The 18,879-nt window shown below is 46.5% G+C and overlaps 1 protein-coding gene across 4 annotated transcripts in view; it reads left to right on the top strand.

Moving 5' to 3' along the window:
- Positions 1-11,286, top strand: part of LOC142587498 (acyl-CoA:lysophosphatidylglycerol acyltransferase 1-like) — a 150,942-nt gene extending 139,656 nt beyond the window's left edge. For 3 of the 4 annotated variants that reach the window (XM_075698552.1, XM_075698556.1, XM_075698555.1), the window contains exons 6-7: positions 1,739-1,902; positions 5,565-11,286. In XM_075698552.1, the coding sequence (XP_075554667.1) occupies positions 1,739-1,902; positions 5,565-5,834 (434 nt within the window). In that variant the 3' untranslated portion in view covers positions 5,835-11,286. The remainder of the gene's footprint in view (positions 1-1,738; positions 1,903-5,564) is intronic. The other variant, XM_075698553.1, reaches the window with a different exon arrangement.
- The last annotated feature ends 7,593 nt before the right edge of the window (positions 11,287-18,879 follow it).

Below are 18,879 nucleotides of genomic sequence, written 5' to 3'. Positions count from 1 at the left end.
TGTGAATTCAGCATGTGATGACCTGCCCGGAGATTCGCTGGTGCCAGTATGAGAAACTGGAATAAGAAACTCATGCATTTTCTTGTGTACATGGTACCTGGAAAATGTATCATACAATCGCAGTTTGGCGACATACTGAACTTTGGTGCTGAAAAATCGTGTTTTCCAGGAACGTATGAACCGGTAAAAAATGAACGTAACACTAGTAGGTCATTTTTTGTGTTCTTCATTGCGAACATTGGCACCAGCAAAACCTATGTGATGGGAATGTATCATCGAGATTCTACTTTATTACCACAGGTTAACATGTGGCGCGGAAACTTCAGAGTTTACAAAGAAGGCCAAGAACAAGTTAAGGACCACGTAAAGAGTGAGGGAACAAAAGAGTTGCAGATTCACCTGAATGTCGCAGCATCGATTGCAATAGAACATTAGTGGTAAGCTATACAAAGTAGGAATAGTAGTGTTATCAGTTGTATAAACTTGTAAATATACCAACTAAATTAGCAAGAATGGCGTCACGCCTGCACAAGCAAACGTGAACACATCTCACTCGATGACCACGGAAACTCGTTGCGAAAATTCTGGAGTGAGAAAGCACGGCAGCAGCAACAAGCGAATTGACCATCGTGCTGCATCTCGCATCAGCGTGAACTAAGCCGTGAAAAGACATTGCAAGGCAGACTCATTCCCTGTCGCGGATGGCGTTCAAGATATAGTGGCCCGGACTGCCTGGGCTGACCGGCACACTTCTTCCCCGCTTTCTTCACTTGCGTGCACGATATTGAGCCACGATCGCCGGCTCACCCTCGCACGCTTTCACTTGCACATACAGCATACGATGTGTGGCAACGATTTTCGCGCCCTTGGACTTCATACAGAACCTCATGGTGATGGAAGAAATGCGCCTGTGGTGTCCATGTAATTTCTATCGCAATAAAATGTTAGGCATAACGTTAAAAAACGGGAAGAGAGAAGCGTAGATCAGAGAGCAAGCGGGGATAGCCGATATTCTAGTTTATATTAAGAGAAAGAAATGGAGCTATGCAAGTCCCGTAATGTGTAGGCTAGATAAACAGTGGAAGATTAGAGTTACAGAATGGGTGCCAAGGGAGGAGAAGTGCTGTCGTGGACAGCAGAGAAAAGTAGGTGGGGTGATGAAATGAGGCAATATGCAGGTGCAAGTTGGCATTGGCTAATGCAAGACAGGAGTAATTGGATACTCCTGCCAGAGGCATTCATCCTGCAGTAGGCATGAAAATATGCTGCTGATGATGATGATGTCCACAGGTTATCGCATCGGTGCTCTTTTGTACCGCAGCTGTGGTGCAAGGACTCCTATATGTACAACAGTTTTAAAAACTGCGAAGCATGACAACTCTTATTCGCTATTTAAATTAAATAACACGCAGCATTTTCTCTGGTGTGTATGTTTTCTTGTCCGTGTTTTTTTTTTTTTTTGTAGCAATAAAGGCATCAATGCATTGTGAGTAGGGGGCAACCTTGTGCATCGCTCCGCTATCTGTGGAAGCTGTCAACGGAAATTGCTGTGCGACAATAATGATTTTGTTTGCTCCAGTTGCTGCATGCAAAAAAGGCGTTCAGAGGTTTCGAGACGCAGACTAGAAAGTCGGCAGCATTGGCCCTGACTGCGGCATTGACGGCTGCTTGCTGTAAAGCAGCAGGGAATGCTGATTCTCACGAACGAACTGTGTGTTCTGTTTGTGTTGGCGTGCAGGAGAGGAACCGCTCAAGTGGGTGGTGGACATCACTGTTGGCTACCCGGACATGGGCAAGCCCCTGGACCTGTTCGTCATCTCGGGCGGTTTCCGCAAGCAGTGCGTCGTCCACATGCACTACCGGCGTTTTCCGATTGCAGAAGTGCCCATCGATGACTCGGAGGTGAGAGCAGCGTTGGCTTTCAGCGTTCTGTCATGTCCACTCCATCCCCGCGGCTGATGGTGTCGCCCGCAGTGAGAGGGCGCTGTCGTGAAGAGCGCTGGCAGCGTGTAGTGAATTCTTCGCCTGCCTCTCGCTATAGCGCACCTCTGGTACTCGAGACTGCGCAACTTCCAGTGCTAAACATGCAGGAAGACGGCGCAGGATGCCACACCATCTCAGTTTACCCAGTCTATACATACATGGCAGATTACCTCTGAAACAGGGCGCGCGGGCTGCATCTGTGCTTAGCCACGCTGTTTGCCATGGGCAGCCACAGCCGTGTTCAAAAAAAGAGAAGCTTGCCAACCCAGTTTTCACGCCAATGTCAACCCAAAAGCAAGCTGCATTCGCAGCTGTCGCTGCCAGCCCTATTGCGATAGGCGTCTTCACCTATCTGTATCACAGCGTGTGGGGCCGTTGGAAATGTACTGCACGCTTTTAGTTGGTGATAATCCTAATATGCAGCCATTCTCTGCTGGAGGCGGCGCGATGTGAGCGTCACGTTTCACTGTGTCAGCATCTGGCGTCGCCCATCAGCACCGTTTCGTTTTGAATCCTTGTAGCCATCTGAAAACACTACACAGCAGGAAAACAACAAAATATGTTGCGGGCCGCCAGAGCCTCACCATCTCAACGTGCATCGACGTCTCGTCGGCCTAGTCGCTGGCCAGGCTGTGACGTTTGCGAGTTCTGATCAGTGCCGCTCTTAGTGTGCGTTGAGGGAAGAGCCCACAAGCCACGCCTCTCGACTAGAGTCTTGGGTCTAAGGGTAGCAGGGATGGGAAGCCGCTCGGACACTCCCATAAAACGTGGAGGTTATCGGGAAGCTGTCAGGGAAGAGACCTGACCTTCACCTGCACATAGCATTGATTTTGGTAGACTATAGTGGGTGGGTTTGCATGTTCCTCAATAGCACCGCCTCTATCCTAGTTTTTCGCCTTTGCAGTTCTGCTACTTTCAGGTGGATGAAAAGTTTTCCTTTCATAAAGCTTCACCAATCACTGTTCGCATTAGAGAGTTTTAGCTGGGAATTAGTGCACTTTGCTCACATTTCAGTCGCTTGGGCACTGCAAAGAACTGCGTTGATTTTGCATTTTTGACAGGCACGCACCCCAGAGACAAGAGCAGCGCATAGTCAGCTTGGCTGCGAAACAACAAAGAAGCCAAGTTGGCACATGTTCTGCCCTAGGGCTATGGCAGCGACGCGAGAACAGTGTTTTGCTGCTGGTATAAGTGTTGTGTGCACACACACACTAGCATTACTGGTAAGCAGCCGTGTGTAAATTGTAAGTTTACACGGGCCTGAGGATAGCAGAGGGTAAACACTTGGCTAAAGCTGACTGTATTCACTGGCCAATAACTCGAACACCGATAGTTCCAACATGCTTGATTTATTCGGACAGTTCTGTGGCAACGCCACTAGCACCATGGGCTTAATGTATAAGGACGACCGAAATTTCCGACACAATGCACCATGAAGTAATTCTGACTCCAACTGCATGAGAGTGTGCTAATTTGGCCATCAAGCCAAGCAGAAATTGCAGTATTTTCGTTCTGGTATGTCGCCAGCATTGTCTTCGGACATGTCGCTGGCGCCTCCTCAAAACTGAAACTAGCGGAGCCTAGTTGATCTAGCAGTCGCTGGTGAAGATTTGGTGCATGAATTGACTGTACATTCATTTATCTGTGGAGACAGCATAGCAACAGGTTGAGATACGGGCCGCAATTTCGTAGCGATACCTTCTGCTCAGTTCTGTGCCACTCTTATTGTCTACTGTTCATGGCTGGCTGATCTGTTGATAACACATGCAGAACATTGCTCTGACCACTGACAAAGTGTGAAAAGTGCGAGAAGGAATACCATAAAAGGCACTGCTAGAAAATTGGAGCCACTGACTGCAGGCCAAAGTGCACGTGGCAACATGTTGGCAAACGTGGGCCACATTTTTGACGATGCTTTCGAAGGTACTTTCAATCTCGCTACATTTTGTGGGACTAGCACTGAGCGTGTCAATGGGTGCCGGCGGTCTCGCACTGTGATAAGGTAGCGTGCTTGGCATTGTACCAGGAATGCCATCACTGGTAGATGCCGATGTGTCTTGTGCTGGTGAAATCAAAGATGGCGTGCTTGGCACTGTTCCGAGTGCACCGTCGATCGCAGGCACGCACTGGTCATGCGAAATTGAAGATATCCCCAAAAGTGACGGTTCGAGAATACAGTGCACCTCTTTTGGCCATTTGTGGAATAAAAGCACTTGAGGCGAATCCGGTGTGTCGGACTCGCCATTGTTTGGACGTGTTGGCGGTCCCTGTCGAGTCTGATGTATCGGTCGGCGACTGTGTTGTGATTACCTCCATAGCGCATGATGCAATGCATTCAACTCTCTTGCCACTTCGGTGAACTTTTCCTAGATCTAGCAGATTGCCCTACTTCTTTAGTGTGCTTTTAGTGAAGAGTGAATTCATTTTCGTGCATTCTAGTATAAATAGTTATAGTTACGTTATAGTTATATTACTTATATATAGCTTTAGTTATGATCAGTTACAGCCATTTTTAACAGTGTTCAGCAGATTTGTAGGTTTTCGTTCATGTATTATGAATGAAACGTGGAGTATTTTCGAAAGGTCGAGTAAAGGTTCAATAAACACTTTGCCATCTATATAAGTGCAATGAAGCCTCGTTATATAACGAAGCTGATGGGCAAGCCGTATGAACTTTGTCTAAAAAGTTGTCCACCCAAGAAGGGGTTGGACAAAAGCAAGAAGGGTGCTCTTAGTAACTACTGAGTAAGCTAATGGAAAAAAGCCTTTTATACTCAACAAGGAACCGTGAAAGATTACTTTACACTGCACTTTTGTGAGAGAGTTGACCGCATTCTCCAATCGAGTTGTCACGGCTAATCAATCTTTGCTGACGCCGTGCACGCACAAGCAGCAGCAAAACGGGTCCTTGCAGTATTTAGTGTGCGTACCAGCGGGAGTGCTGCAGGTTTATGATTTTGTAAAACGTTTGTGAATGTGTGTGAAACAAAATGCCCAACTCTAAGCAACAAAAAGGCATTTCTCTGTGGTGGCTTGCAGCGACAGACGTTGCACTGAATTGGAGGCTTGCAGGGCTCTGTCTCCATTAGCATATAGCAACGACCAAGCCCTTTGGCCACAGTGTTGTGTGCTGTGTGCACGCAATACAGGAGAGGGTCAGAGTGCGTGCGTGGCTGCCATATCAGCAGCATAGCCCGTATGGCAAGTTGCAAGGTAGTCATGAACAGCTCCAGGAGCATTAAAACTGCTGAATCGGACGAGTTACAAGCAATACTCTTCGCTGCCAAGATCTGGCGGGTAACAATGCTTAAAGGAAGGTGTTTAAAGGAAGTTTTTGCTTCATTGCTTGGCCTATATGGGAATTTCCAGGAAAGTGGCGATTACATTGTTATAACCTGTGTCTTCACAATAAAGTTTTACTGTCAATGCCACAAAAATGTCTTAAATGTGCCTTTCTAGACTTGGCTGTGGTGCTGTCATGAAGATCGGTATTTGCATTGCTTGTGGAATGCCTGTTTATTGTTTTACTTCCTTGTCTAGATTTAAGTGCTATGTACCTGTAATTTCCATTCGTTCTTCAGGCCCTCACAAAATGGCTGTACGACCGGTGGGCGGAGAAGGAGGACCTCTTGGACATTTTCTACCGCACGGGGCGCTTCCCGGGGCGGCTCCACCAGGGCAGCGGGGAAGACGGCGGCAAGAGCCTCGCTCCTCTGCGCGAGACGCCCCTGCGCGTCGACTTCAACATCGTCTGGATTGTGCTCGTGCATGCCTTCTTCATCATGTCGACGCTGTTCCACGTGGCCCTGTGCCGCTGGCTCGCCTCGCTCGTGCCGTTGCCATTCTGGTGACAGTTCCTCGCTGCGATGATGGAAATGGAGAGTGCGAGAGCTGCTGTGGTGCGGACTTCTGCGTGGTTGCACTGTGTGGAAGGGATTTTTGCAGAGCGGCCTCAAAGGCGGCAAGGTTTAGGCTCCTGAAAACATGCGCTCCCTTCTCCCTTGAAGGCTTGATTCTTTCGGAGTTGGGGAGGTTGGAGCATCGTTTGCATCTGGTTGTGCAGGAAGAAGCTTTTCTCCCTGGGAGGGGTGGAGCTGTTTTGTGGTTGAAAGCTCTTGGAATGCCCCCCAGTTGCTAGTTGAAAAAGTGTTGAATGGGGTCCGAGGCTTGGAAAGCCGGGTGACTATACATGTGCGTGTGTGCGTGTGTGTGTGCAAGTGTTTGTGTGTCGGGCAGTCCTGTGAGAGAGACTTTAGGAAAGACAGTTTATGGTGTGAAATTGCTTTGGAGGAAAGTGCTTTCCGCTAAATGAAAACCCGAGGATATACCTGGAGTTTGGTGTGGGAAAATTCAGGCTGATGCTTCATATTGTGCTGAGGAGGGGCCTGGGAAACCGGGAGAGATTCCTTGCTGATGATTGGTGACGAACAACAGTGAGGAAGGCATTAGGAAAGTCCGTGAAAATGCTCGCTGACCGTGGGACCAGCAAATTCGAACAAGCGCATGCTGCCATACTTGGCCAAGAGCCTCGGGAATGCCTCGCCAGGAACATTTAGGAATTTCATTCAGTGCCGAAGCCACTTAAATATGGGCTCGCGCAACAGTCTGTCCATATGTCATGCTGAATCTGTTTGCAAGAAAATGTTGTAATGATATATATGTACATGGAAGTAAGTTTCATGACAGACAACATCAACTTAGTTTTTTATAGGTTGTGTGCGATAGTCTTATCATCCTTTATAAAAGTAAAAACTACAATGTTGCAGGCATACCATAATAGCTCTTATATAATGTGAGCATCACTGTAAGCATCATGATAAGGGGCAGTTCTGGTGCTATCAAAGACAATACCTAACCTGCAGATATTGGAAGACAATAAGAAATACTTAAATGACATACGCTGATCGAGAAATATTCCTGACACAAACCTCCTTGTTTTCAGCCTCTGTGGCAGGTCCTAGCTATGCCAGAAAAAAAAAAAAAAACAAGATGCAAAGACTGCTCTTCGGAACTCGTTTGCTCGTCGGCTTCCTTGAGTGTGCTTGAGTCATTTGAGCCAACTTAGCTTTAACTGAAGCCTAACTGCAGGCCTAATTTCTCAGCTAAGTTGAAGCTATGCCTGACTTGGCAGCCGGTGATTGATTACTGCTTTCACTCGTAGCCTGAATTATCAGTTACTTGATTGTTGCACAGAAACTAATTTAGTTATTATTATACTTTGTTCTTGTCAAAATTCCTTTAGTTTACTTTTGTTTAGCTCTATTGGTTCTAGCATTTGTACCTCGGCTGTTGCTTTTGGATAACACTGCAGTGAATTTTGCAACAAGTGGGCATTTCACCGGCAGATGGCAGCGACTTTGTCAGGAGTTTTAACAATTTCTTCAATGCTGTGTCGTGCAGCCATTCATGGAAAGTTTCACTGCCCTGAGGCAGCCATGAATAAAGATGCTCGCACATTGAAAAATGCTCATTTTACTACTGATAAAGATGGCAGTGGGTTCGATTTTTGAGTGAGACCTCAAATCAGCCTGTCAGCTAAGCGCCTAAAGTCATTAGGATCTCGAAAATGAAATGTTAGTTCAAGTAGCTAAAATCCAAAGACAAACCTCGCATTGTATGCAGGTATTTACAACATTTTTAATATTCTGGCACCAGCTTTTAAGCATCTGAAGATACGTCGGGTGACAACCCCTTGTGGCACTTGGAAGTCCAGTGGAACCGTGAATTAGTAGGAGCTCACAGGAATTCAATTGAGAACTGACAGGAGAGCGTCCACACTCATGAAGGTGGTCTCGCAATGCACCTGCCAGTTAATCAGCTTCTGGAAGGCCACCAAGTGCAGCCGGAGCACCCAAGTTCTTGTGTAGCTCACTTATTGTATTCAAGTTTATTTCAGCACAAAAGAAAAAAAGTTCAAAAAAGAACGAACGACAACTCTACTATGGAGGGTGAGACTGAAGGGCTTATTTTTCCCCTTGCAAGTGCAAGCCTTGAAATAAAACACTATATTCTTCATTCGATAGCGCATTTGTATCACAACAGACAAAATTTGTTGTATGCACAATGCTCTGCCACGGAGCAGAGATATTAAGAAAGTAAACAAGAATGCCTCGCCTGACTCAGCCTCACTGATGGCAATTTCAGGTAGCTAAGCCCTGTGCGACATGCCCAGCATCATGCTACAGGAGTGCGACTCCGGAGCAACAAGCCCGCCTTGATGTAGCCCACGAAAACGTCCAGGACAATTGTGAGTGTGGCCAGACTGTGGCCATGTGATGACTGTGTGACTCCGTTCATCAGGACCGTTCTCTCGCGGCCGTGCCATGGTGGCAACCAGTTTGGGACGCCCGCAACGGCAGAACTAGAGTTCGACAGATGTGCTGCTGCTGTGTTGAGCGACCAGGCGGCCATGCTGGCATGCTTGGCTGCAGCGCTTGGTCGTCTGTTTCGAGCTCACAGAAATGTGATGATTTGACACTGGTGCCTGATGAAAAAGCGAGTGGGATTTCGTGGTCTACCTCGGTGAGATGTAAATTACGAAGGTTCGCTGGGGCAAAAGAGACGTACAATTTGTTGGGCTGTGATCCACGTGGAGACGTTTAGCCATTGCTTTCAGTTTGTTTGTCACAAGAAATTTTCACAGCGCCGTGGACTGAACGCTAGCATTTTGACAAGCCCAAGCTTTTCTTTCTCTGGCGGTGTCTGAGATTCGAGTGTTGTGGCTTGAGCATTTTGAGTTTCAAAGGTGGGAAGCCTTTATCGTGGGAGTGAAACGCACAGGTGTCAGCTGTGGCGTAATTATAGCAAATTGTGTTGCCGTTACATTGGTCTGTCGGGTTTTGTTTTCTGCACGCTGTGGTGGACAATCTGATGCAATTTGCTAGCATGTAAGAAGCACTGCTTTTTAGTTCGTGTAGTACCTAATTGTTGGCCACAAAGATAGCGCAGCACTTTATTTTTTGCTTCTTTTGTTGTTAATAAGGAACTCAGATGCCGGGAAACACATTCCCTGACTTACCATCATTCTCAGTTCTTTAAAAAAAAAAAAGCCTTGAGGCAAGTTGTTTTTGCTGCAAAAAAGACTTTTGCTCGCAGTTATCGAGATGCAGCCTCGTCAATCTTGGAATGAGTGCCATGTCTTTTATTCTAGCCATTTTCTCACTACGACACTTTGATTTTGAATCTTTGTGCTGGTCACGCTAGTGAGCTCATGTTATTTGGTTTCTACATTCAATTGTTGTCGCTGTTGATTGTCTCTTTGTGGGTGTTCATGAAGCAAATTTTTTTTTCTCCTGAAGACCAAATTGTGGAATGTTTCAGGGGCACCCCAGCCGATGTATAGTAGCTGCTTTCATTAAAGTAGGAAGATTTGTTGCCGCTGTGGGCAAGAAACAGGTCAAGCATGCATACAATTATAGCTGACATATACGAGAGCACCTCCGCATCGAAGAGTTAGCCATTCAGAGCTAGTTGCAAAATTGATAAAGATAAACATAGCCAGTTTGCACAAGGCAGTAGACGAGGCCAAGGACACTTGCTTATAGTCTGTTCAAGGGAGCATGGCGTAAGTATATGTGCAGTACATCAAAATGACCAGTTCGTGGTGCTTTAGCATGTATAGTACCTTTAGTGTTCACTTTGATTAGTTTAGCAGGATTCTTCACACTCTTACGAATCATGACACTGAAGCATGCACAAAGAGAGCATGAAATGGTCTGTGCAGAAATGGCAATAGCCTGTGGCTCAGGGTTTCGGTAGATGCAGTTCCGTGCGACGTCCTTTTCAGGTTCGCACCTTACGAGGAGTTTGCATGGTATAGCACTTGAACAACAAAGCTGGGCTTATTGGTACAAATGCTGCGACTCGTAATTTAACAGTGCTAAAAACAAATAAGCCTTTGTGGTGACTGTGGCCTGCTGTGCTTGCGAGTATTTGGTGGGGATGCCATTCATTTGTAAAAGAGTTTACAAAGAAAAACTCAGGTGAGGTTTGCCAGAGTGTGTCCAAATTTGTGACTGTGCTTTTACCGTGTAGTTATACAAACAGATTGATAAGCTGTTGAGAGTACACCAGGTGTAGCCAGAGCTGTATCTGGGCAAGAGCGAGGTAAGGGTCTTTGAGCTGTGATTTGTGTAGTGATATATGCAAGTATGAGAGAAAACACATGGGGCAGTCATCCCACGTGTGTTTTGCTGTCTCTTTTTGTTTATTAGCGCCGGTGAATTATGGATTGCAATACTTTGAACAAAAGTGTGAGATTCCCACCAAGATCTGTGCTGTTGCCACAGGCTGGCATATGGACTGCTCGCAAGTGTCGCAAGCTGCTTTGTTTTTTTGTTTGTTCTTTTGCCATCAACTCCAGCATCCTACGATGAGCTAAGTTTTGAGTTGCCCGTGAGTGACTTGTGTCAGCTGCGCTCTTGCAAACTTAGGGTGAAAGTGGTCCTGTAAATGAATTGCACTATTAGAGCTTGCCGACTTTGACTGGCACAAGCTTCATCACGTCTGGCGAGGGTAAAAGTGTGCACCCTGAAATTGCAGTGACCATCACGCTCGGCGATCACCGAGAAGTTGTGACTAGAAAGCTCTGCACAGTTTTGAGTCATATCTAGGGTAGAATTTTCCTGAGCATGGCACTCTTCACAATTATCACCCTTTAGAGTGTATTTTCGCCACACAAAATCGTCGACGTGTGCATTTGTTTCACTGTGGCATGCCTAGTATTTTAATGGCAGGAGCCTAGGTCCCTAGGTATCGGTACTTACGGACCTAGGTGCCAGGTATCCTAGGAGTCGGGTACCTAGGTATGTAGTACCCAGTATAGGTTGCCAGGTTCTTAGGTGCGAAATGCGAAGGTACACGTAGCAGTCGCGGCTGGATGCATTGATCACTCGGTGTAAAAAAACCGAATGATTAGAAGGTTCACACCGATTATCACTTTGTGGCAAAGTTGCACCTGAAGGGTGTGCAGCGTAGACACGTGCAGGAAGAGCATGGTCGTGTCAGCGCATACACTGTGCTTAAGCGAATTAGGTTTGCGAAAAGGACTATGTTCTGGAGTGTAAGAGAAAGCAAGGAAATGCTGATTGGAACCATCAGTTTCCTTTTGCACCTGCACTCTGCAGTGTGTGTTGACTTCTCATGATTTGACTGCCACTGCATGTCTTGTTGGTATTCAACAAAAGTTTGTCACATTTCAGTGCTATTGCTGTAAATACAAATGCGTCTTTTTTTTCTTTTTACTGTATGCTGCATAAATATGTTACTTTCGTACAGAGAGTGCATAAAATTTCATGAATTGTGTCATGTTGTCAGACTCTTTATAGCAGCTAAGGCGCGGCCTGAGTACACGTGATGATATATGGTTGTTTGTAGCGCATAGAAAATCTGAACATTATTTACAGAACCTGCAATCGCCAGAGCAAGTGGTTGCAGCTAGTCAGTTTTCTTGACATCTCCACGAGATTTAGCATGAGAAACTTATGCACATGTCGACTTATCTTCAGCTGCTTTTTTGTGGAGCAAACAGTTAGTGGCCTAGGTAAATGCTACGCAAAATGTTGCACTTCTTTTAGGCACCAACTTGGCGTACTGCGAATGTGGCATGGAGCGCAAGCAGAAGACCAACTTCTTATGCTCGCTCTCAAGTTCAAATTCTCGACCAGGCCACTACATTTTTCTGCCTTGGCCCATTGAGATCCAGAAAGGCATTCTTTTCTAATTGGTCTTCCTGCCACAGTATTCAGGCACTACCTCTCTTACAAACCTTGCATATAAGCCTTACCACGCAGTGTCTAGAACCTGTGGAAAATCTTTCCAAGGCATGGCGAGATTTGCATGGTGTGAAAACTGCCGTTGTTTTACAGTGTATAGCTTTCTTTGACTCTTTCGCCCATTTTCATGGTCAGCTAGAGCTGCACATGCCCTGGTGCAACCGAGTAGTGGGGCAACGTCGTCATTGTGCTGTCACCTCTATCGTCGTCATTCCATTGTTGCCACAAGCTGCAGTGTTGTTGTCTAGCAAAACATATCAACTGTAATTTGCGCCGTCATCATCAAAACCAGCAGTACGCTTCACAACTACTATTTCTAGTATCTACATTTAATCTTTGGTAAGTGTAAGTTATTCGTTTACGTTGGCGATCATGCTCGATGGTTTCTGCAACAACATTTTCAATGCAAAGCAGTCTTTGCCTCATACCAGGCACTTTACAGCAGGTATGCAGGAAGGCAAGTTCTTGTCTCCCGTCGTGTTGGATTCGTCGATAAAAGAAAGTTGCAGTTTCGCCTGCTAGCAAATTAGTGGACAGCTACACGAAGTAAGGATAGTTTTATCGGCTGCATAAAATCGTAAACACAGGCACAGTAACTAAATTACCAAGCATGCATGATGTCATGCGTGCACAAGCAAACACGAACACTTCTCGCTCGATGACTGCGGAAACTCGCTGTCCAAGCGCTGAAGTGAGGCGGGGCAGCAGCAGCGAGCAAAGTGACCTTCGTGCTGCATCTCGCATCAATATGAACTAAGCTGTGAAAACGGCACGCAGCGGACTCTGTCCCCATCACAGACAGCTTTCAAAATACAGCGGCCCGAGCGGGCGCGCACGGCCGCCTGGGTCTCCCAGAGCCACGCGAGCATCGGAATACAGCGCACGTCCTCCCCGCTTCCCTCCTTGACGTGTGCAAGATTGAGCCGCGATTGTTGACTCGCCTTCGCACGCTTTCACTCGCATATACAGCATACGGCGCGCGGCGAGGGTTTTATCGCCCTTGAACTTTATATGAAACCTCACGGCGACGCCGACTGCAGAAATGTGCCTGCGGTGTTTAAATTGCTATCGCAATAAAAGTGTCTGATAGTGCCATTGAACCTCTGTCAGCAGAAGGGCCTGATAATCTACACCTTAGGTGACAACTTATTTTGTTTTTCTTTCCTACTTGTGTCGGGGCCATTGCCAACTCTTTTGGGACTTTTCAGATGGGCTGAACTTTATGGACAATCTTATCAGCGTCGCATAGCAACAAGCATCCCACTTCCATCGTTCCCTCGTCGCAGCTTTGCTGTTATGTGCCTTAGGGATCGGTGCAGGCTAGAACTTCGCCAGGGTATGAAAAACACATTGTGTCACATTGTAGTGACCGTCAAGAACACAGCAGGAAAGCTATGAAACTAAGTTTTATTCGGTGAACTTGTGCCTACAAAATCAAGGGACTATGAAACCACAACTAAAGCGGCAAACGCAGTCGATCACGATCGTCAGAAATCGGATCTACGGGTCAAGCGCGTCGGCTTTTATACATGAGTCAAGGAACGTTCCAGAGAAATCGCTGGTGCTCACGTCTCTACCAGAAAGAACTACACAATTCGCGTCATACATATATGCAGCCGTATTACGCAAGTTTCGGTTTCTGTTACCAGACAGCGGATAGAACCACCGATAACATTCCAAAGACTTGCGGTACATGCAGGTGCGTCCTGCGCTGAGCGATAGCATTTGGGAGACGGTTAAATGCAGTCACTCGATGAAAGATAAGTACACGTGCTAGTTGTCTATGCCATCATAGTCTCCCATTCACACTTTCCAGAGGCGCAGTGCATGTTCAAGATGGCGGTGTTAGAGGTGACGGAGGGGTCGACGTAGGTTCAAGGAGCGCATCTCAAGAAGCAGACGGCTTAAGAGTCTTCAGTGTCACTCAGATTCCCCGGCCTTTCTAGAGAAATGTAGAGGTGTATGGACACTTCTGCGTATCGATGGGCAGTTTTGCCCATTGAACAAGAGACAACTCTTTATGCCGGCTGTGTCGTATATGGCACAGGTTAGGTGACCACGAGCACCATTGTCAACCTTCAGACTCTGGCGATGGTTGCGTGTGGCGCGGCTAAATCCGGCCGCATGGGCGCTGTCTTGAAATCTATATAAGTGTGCCGAGGACTGACAGCTTCGTGTGGGCTGTGTTCTGCCGCTTAGTTCGCATTGGAACGAGAGGCAGCACCAAGGGCAATTCGCTCTTACCCAAGAGTTTTCACAGAGAGTGTCCGCGGTAACCGAGTGAGATGTGTTCATGTTTGCCTGTGCGCACGTGGCACCATGGTCATAAACTTACTTAGTAAGTAAATGTTTATCACAATTCATATGACCGATAAAACTAGTATCCTTAATGCCTATAGCTATCAAATTTGCTATCGCAATCAGTGCTTCAACTTTCGCGCAATACTGCGACATTCTTATTTAAGCATGCACAAAGCTCTGCTTGCATGGTTACGCATAAAGTTGCATTTATTGGAGAGGCTGAAATCATTAGGTTTTATTTCAGCTAATACTGTCCTATAATTTCCGTCAAGCTAACCCCACACTAAGGAGCGAAAGGAAATTATATAGTACTTGCCTTTCAACTGAATGTTACGTGCTGCGTCTAGAGACTGCCTGTCACACGTGATCGTCATAAAGATACCCTATTTTAGCTTTTCTTTTGTAGCAGCGAGTCAAAATGCAAAAGCCTATGATTTACTTGTGAATCAAAATAACTTCACTCTCATGACATCAAAACAACATTTTATAAGAACATCTCAAGCCGTCGCGTAACCACTGCGAAAGTTATGCGATCATTGCAATTAATAATGCATGCACTTATCGTAATAAATGTGACATGATGCGAGTGAATGCTAACAAGCTTTTTTCTTTTTCTCTCTTTTTTAGTTCTTTTTCTTGCTGCGTGTCATCTCATTAACGTTTGGTATCGCAAATTGCGGAGTGATAAACACATTGCGACAAGTCGCTAAAGTGCAGCGTTCACGTATAGCTGTGACCACTTGATTAAGAAGAGTCAAATACGCCCTCTGCGGTGTACTTTAAACACAAAGCGACAATAAGATTGGTACGATTGTGGTAAACAGAGGGTGGTGACGGTCACACGTCGCACACTCGATGTGAGTACTCACTGATGCTTACTACAGTGCAAAGACGAACGCGCAAGGTTAAATGCATTTACAAAAAATGCAGACCAGCATTTGTGACTGTGCTACATCACAGAAGAAGCTCCATGCACGCATGCGTAAATGCGTGTAGCCCAGCAGACTACGCACGGCGCAATCCACACTTGTATCCATGATTCAGCCAGTACGTGGCTGCTCTCCGCTGCGATAGGTTCCTGGTTATTTTCCTCTCCACTGTGATTCGGTATTCTCTATATCCAGGAACGTAACTCAACCGCCCATCGATTCTACTTCACTTTTCGAAGTCTTATCTCTAAGCAGTTCTCACTCTGCGCCTCCTACAGGCACTTCGATGGGTGCCCCAACCCCCATACTTCCCTGTGCAGCTTCATTTGCTGTTTTTCCATGCACCTCCAGTCCAACCGGCACTTCAAATTATAAACAGAGCACTAGAGTTAGCAAACGTAAGCCAGGGAGGTATTCCTCCTTTCCGTGTGCATTTCAAGTTCGTTAAACCCTCGCATATGACTGTTCGTGTTTCATTACACTCACGTTTATCTTGCCTTTTGCTCTGATCACTCGACTTTTGCTATCACATGTGTCTTGCCAATAGCTTCTCATCATTTTATCGCAGAATATTTTTGGCTGCATCAATGAAACAAAAGCTCCACTTTCAAGGCCTCTATAAGTAATGGATGCCACTTGCTGATCCGCGAGCCAGAGGTGGATTCTAGGCAGCCTCCAAAAGGAGGAAGAGGGGGGGGGGGCTTCAATATATGCATAGAGAAGCTTGCTTAGCATGCATGCTTAGTTTTGTGAGTGCTGCTAAAATGCTGGCATTCTCATGGGGGCCCGGGCCTCTAAGGCCCCCATCTGAATCGGCCAGTGCCGCAAGATCACTTCCTTCTACGCCTAGGCGAGTATGCACCCAAATCGTGCAGAAATAGTTGTGTAACTATAGCTTAGCATCACGTTTTTATGGCTTTTATACGTTAACATTCACTGTGCTATGCAGTCAGTGTGTAGTAGTACGGCTTTATGAATGCTTGTGCCTATCCTATTGGGGGCGAGCTCCACTACTGGAAAACCTGGCGCCACCGTCGGCGTGACGTGGCATGAGGGATCATGTGGACGCAGCGGCCGCGTCGGCTGCTTCGGAAGCACCGAAGCGAGCTGAAAATGAATTTAAAGTTTAAAGTCGCACTTGCGCCGTGGTTCTGATTAAGTGGTGAGGCTTTACCGCCTTGACAACGTGAAAGTACTGTAATAGGTAGCGGCTGTCTTTGGAGGCGTGCAGCATGGTAGGCGACTGCTCGGTGCCGCAATGCCGCGGACATACGCAACGAAGCCCGATATCAAACTTATTCACACGTAGCCGCAGCTAGGGCAAGGAGCTGCGTGAAGCTTGGCTGGCGAAAGTTAGAACCGGTAGACAGTCATCGGCTACAACTCGGGTATGCAGCAAGCACAGACACGAGTAAGATTTCTGCTACGGCGCCGGGACTGCGCGATGTTCGGTGAGTAGCAGAAAACGCGCCCTGAGACGCTCGCCCGCTTGCCGGCTAATGTCATGACGCTTTATTAGGTCTATGAACTTGTTGATACTGGATTCTGGCAAGTTCACTGGAATGGAATGGGAGCGCTAAGAAGTGCATTAAAAAAAAGGCATGGCATATATTGTCATGTTTGTGTTATGAATTAATGAACTGGATTGCGAAAAATAAGCAAAAGGAAATCGCACGCTGAGAGGACCGATAAATTACAGTGCGACTCAATTTGAGAAATAATATTGAAACGTCCAATAATTTAGAAGAAGAAAGAAGAGTCGTCGCGACGGCACATCACAGCTAGTCGCCGTAGGCGTCGAAGTCTATAACGAAATTATTTTTGAACAGTTCTGATAGCGTCCACGAAACAACGGTTGCTAGTGTGCTGTCAAATGCTCATATGCTGTGGCCTAAAGCACACGGCACGGTGCGAAAACGCGCTCACAGCGAAAGCAAAACGTTTGCGCGCGGACATGCATGGAGACGCGCGCAGTCGGTCGCTGCGAACCCGTGCGTTCGCTGCACTGAAGCTTCACTGTAATGCCCCATTTCATTATACAGCCCACTATAAGAACATATTCCACATAGCTTAACTCGGCGTTTGGCTACCTTTCACGCAAGAAGCCGCGGTTCGGGAGATTCCATCGCGGCGATCGTGCGCAGTGGCGTTCACTGAACGTATTCGGTAAAGAGATAGCGTCTGTAAACGATTCTGTGCTTTCAGTTTGCCGAAGATTATTATATCGACAGTCAAAAACTTCCTTCGTTTTGAGAGCACCTACATAAATGTCCAGGAGGGCTGCCGCGTGGTGTTCTTATTGAGCGCCGTAAGCGAAACCTATGAGGAGCGCGCCGCGTGATCCCTCATACTACGCAATTGGGAGGCGCTTCCGACGGATGACTCCGTAACTCCTCGCAGCCCCCAATATTTTATGGCAAAAATAAGTGTTAATGCTTTGGTTGAAAGGATGCTTGTTTGCAGAGTAACCGCCTCAGATGCATTATAAGAAAGTCCCAGAGCTGGAAACTCTCGCTTTCGATGTTGAGGCGTCAGTGAAGAAGTCTGGACATTTTCGTTCTAAAAATTTATTTTCTAAAATTTTATTTTTAATATTAAAAACCTCTTGTTTACCTTTTACTTCTTTTATGCGAAGCTTCTATTTTTGACGTGCTTTGGTTAGAATTTTAAAAGGTCACCTTATCTGTATCTGAATCAAACAAAACATCATAATCTGGGAGATCATTGGTTTTAACTAGTTGTCATCGTTGCCCCACTGACGAGTACCAAGGAGTGATCGTTTCAACCTTCGCATTTCGCGAAATCCGAAGCTTGTGGGATCGTTCCCCACCTGCGGCAAGTTGCTTTTTCATCAGCTTTCATTTCCATTAATTTATCATTTCTTTATTTTATTTATTAAGCACAAGTAATTTCGCCTATGTTGTCCTTGGTGTCAGTGTTTGTTGGCTTCTTATGATATTGACACGTGTACTTGTTTGTCTATATCGGGCGACACGTTTCACCGCCTAACAAATGGTGTCGCACAGCGCAGGACGCGCCTAAAGTCCCTAGGGACCTTAGACGCGCCTGCATGCATCGGAAGTTTCTGGAATGTTATCGATGCTTCCATCCGCTGTCTGTGACCGAACCTTGTGTAATCTGATCGCATGTGTGGGCGACGCGAATGATGTAGAACTTTGTGGAAAGCACGCTGATCAGATCTTGGACGATCGCCGACCGTGTTCGCCGCTATCGTTGTGCTAGCCTCTATAGTTGTGCTATTAGCGGCGAGAATTAGGAGTGGCGCCCTCTCGCGAGTGACGTCACGGCCAGGACGCCGTTCGCCCCGGCTGCCGCGCGCGCTCGTTCCCTTCCTGTATATTGGGGTATGGGTGGCTCGAGCCCTAATTATTGAAGGACGCATCGGCTTCTTTCTCCTGCCATGCCTGAACCACAGTTCCTTCTCCTAAAGCGCGTGCGTCAATAAAGTTTTCGGCCTGGATATCGCAAGCTATGTAGCGTTGAAGGAGTCTACGGGCATTGCAATGGATATACGAGCCATGTCTGTTCATAAATTTTGCGTAAAAGGAATGTCTGCAAATACAACACGCGAAGTTATGTATATGCCTCGATAAATACTTAACATTCCATTAGTATTTAGCTATTAGAGACATTGCATTTTACATGGAAGAAAAATGTTGGTAATTAGCGTCAACATCTTATCCGTGTTAGAAAGGCGCTGCCCAGCGAAGCTATCATCATGATTCTTATTACTCTGGTGTGTTGTTGTATTCAAATATGGTCATTCATTAATGCTTAAAAAATACTTAGGCGCGCATTTCTTATGAAAAAGTTTGCTGCTACTTTCATCCCCCTCTAAAACAGGCCTCCAAAAAACGAATTGCTCGTGGCTG

The sequence above is a fragment of the Dermacentor variabilis genome, chromosome 7 (assembly GCF_050947875.1).
Source record: "Dermacentor variabilis isolate Ectoservices chromosome 7, ASM5094787v1, whole genome shotgun sequence".
NCBI classification, from domain to species: Eukaryota; Metazoa; Arthropoda; class Arachnida; order Ixodida; family Ixodidae; genus Dermacentor; species Dermacentor variabilis.
This window is presented reverse-complemented; position numbering and strand designations above follow the sequence as displayed.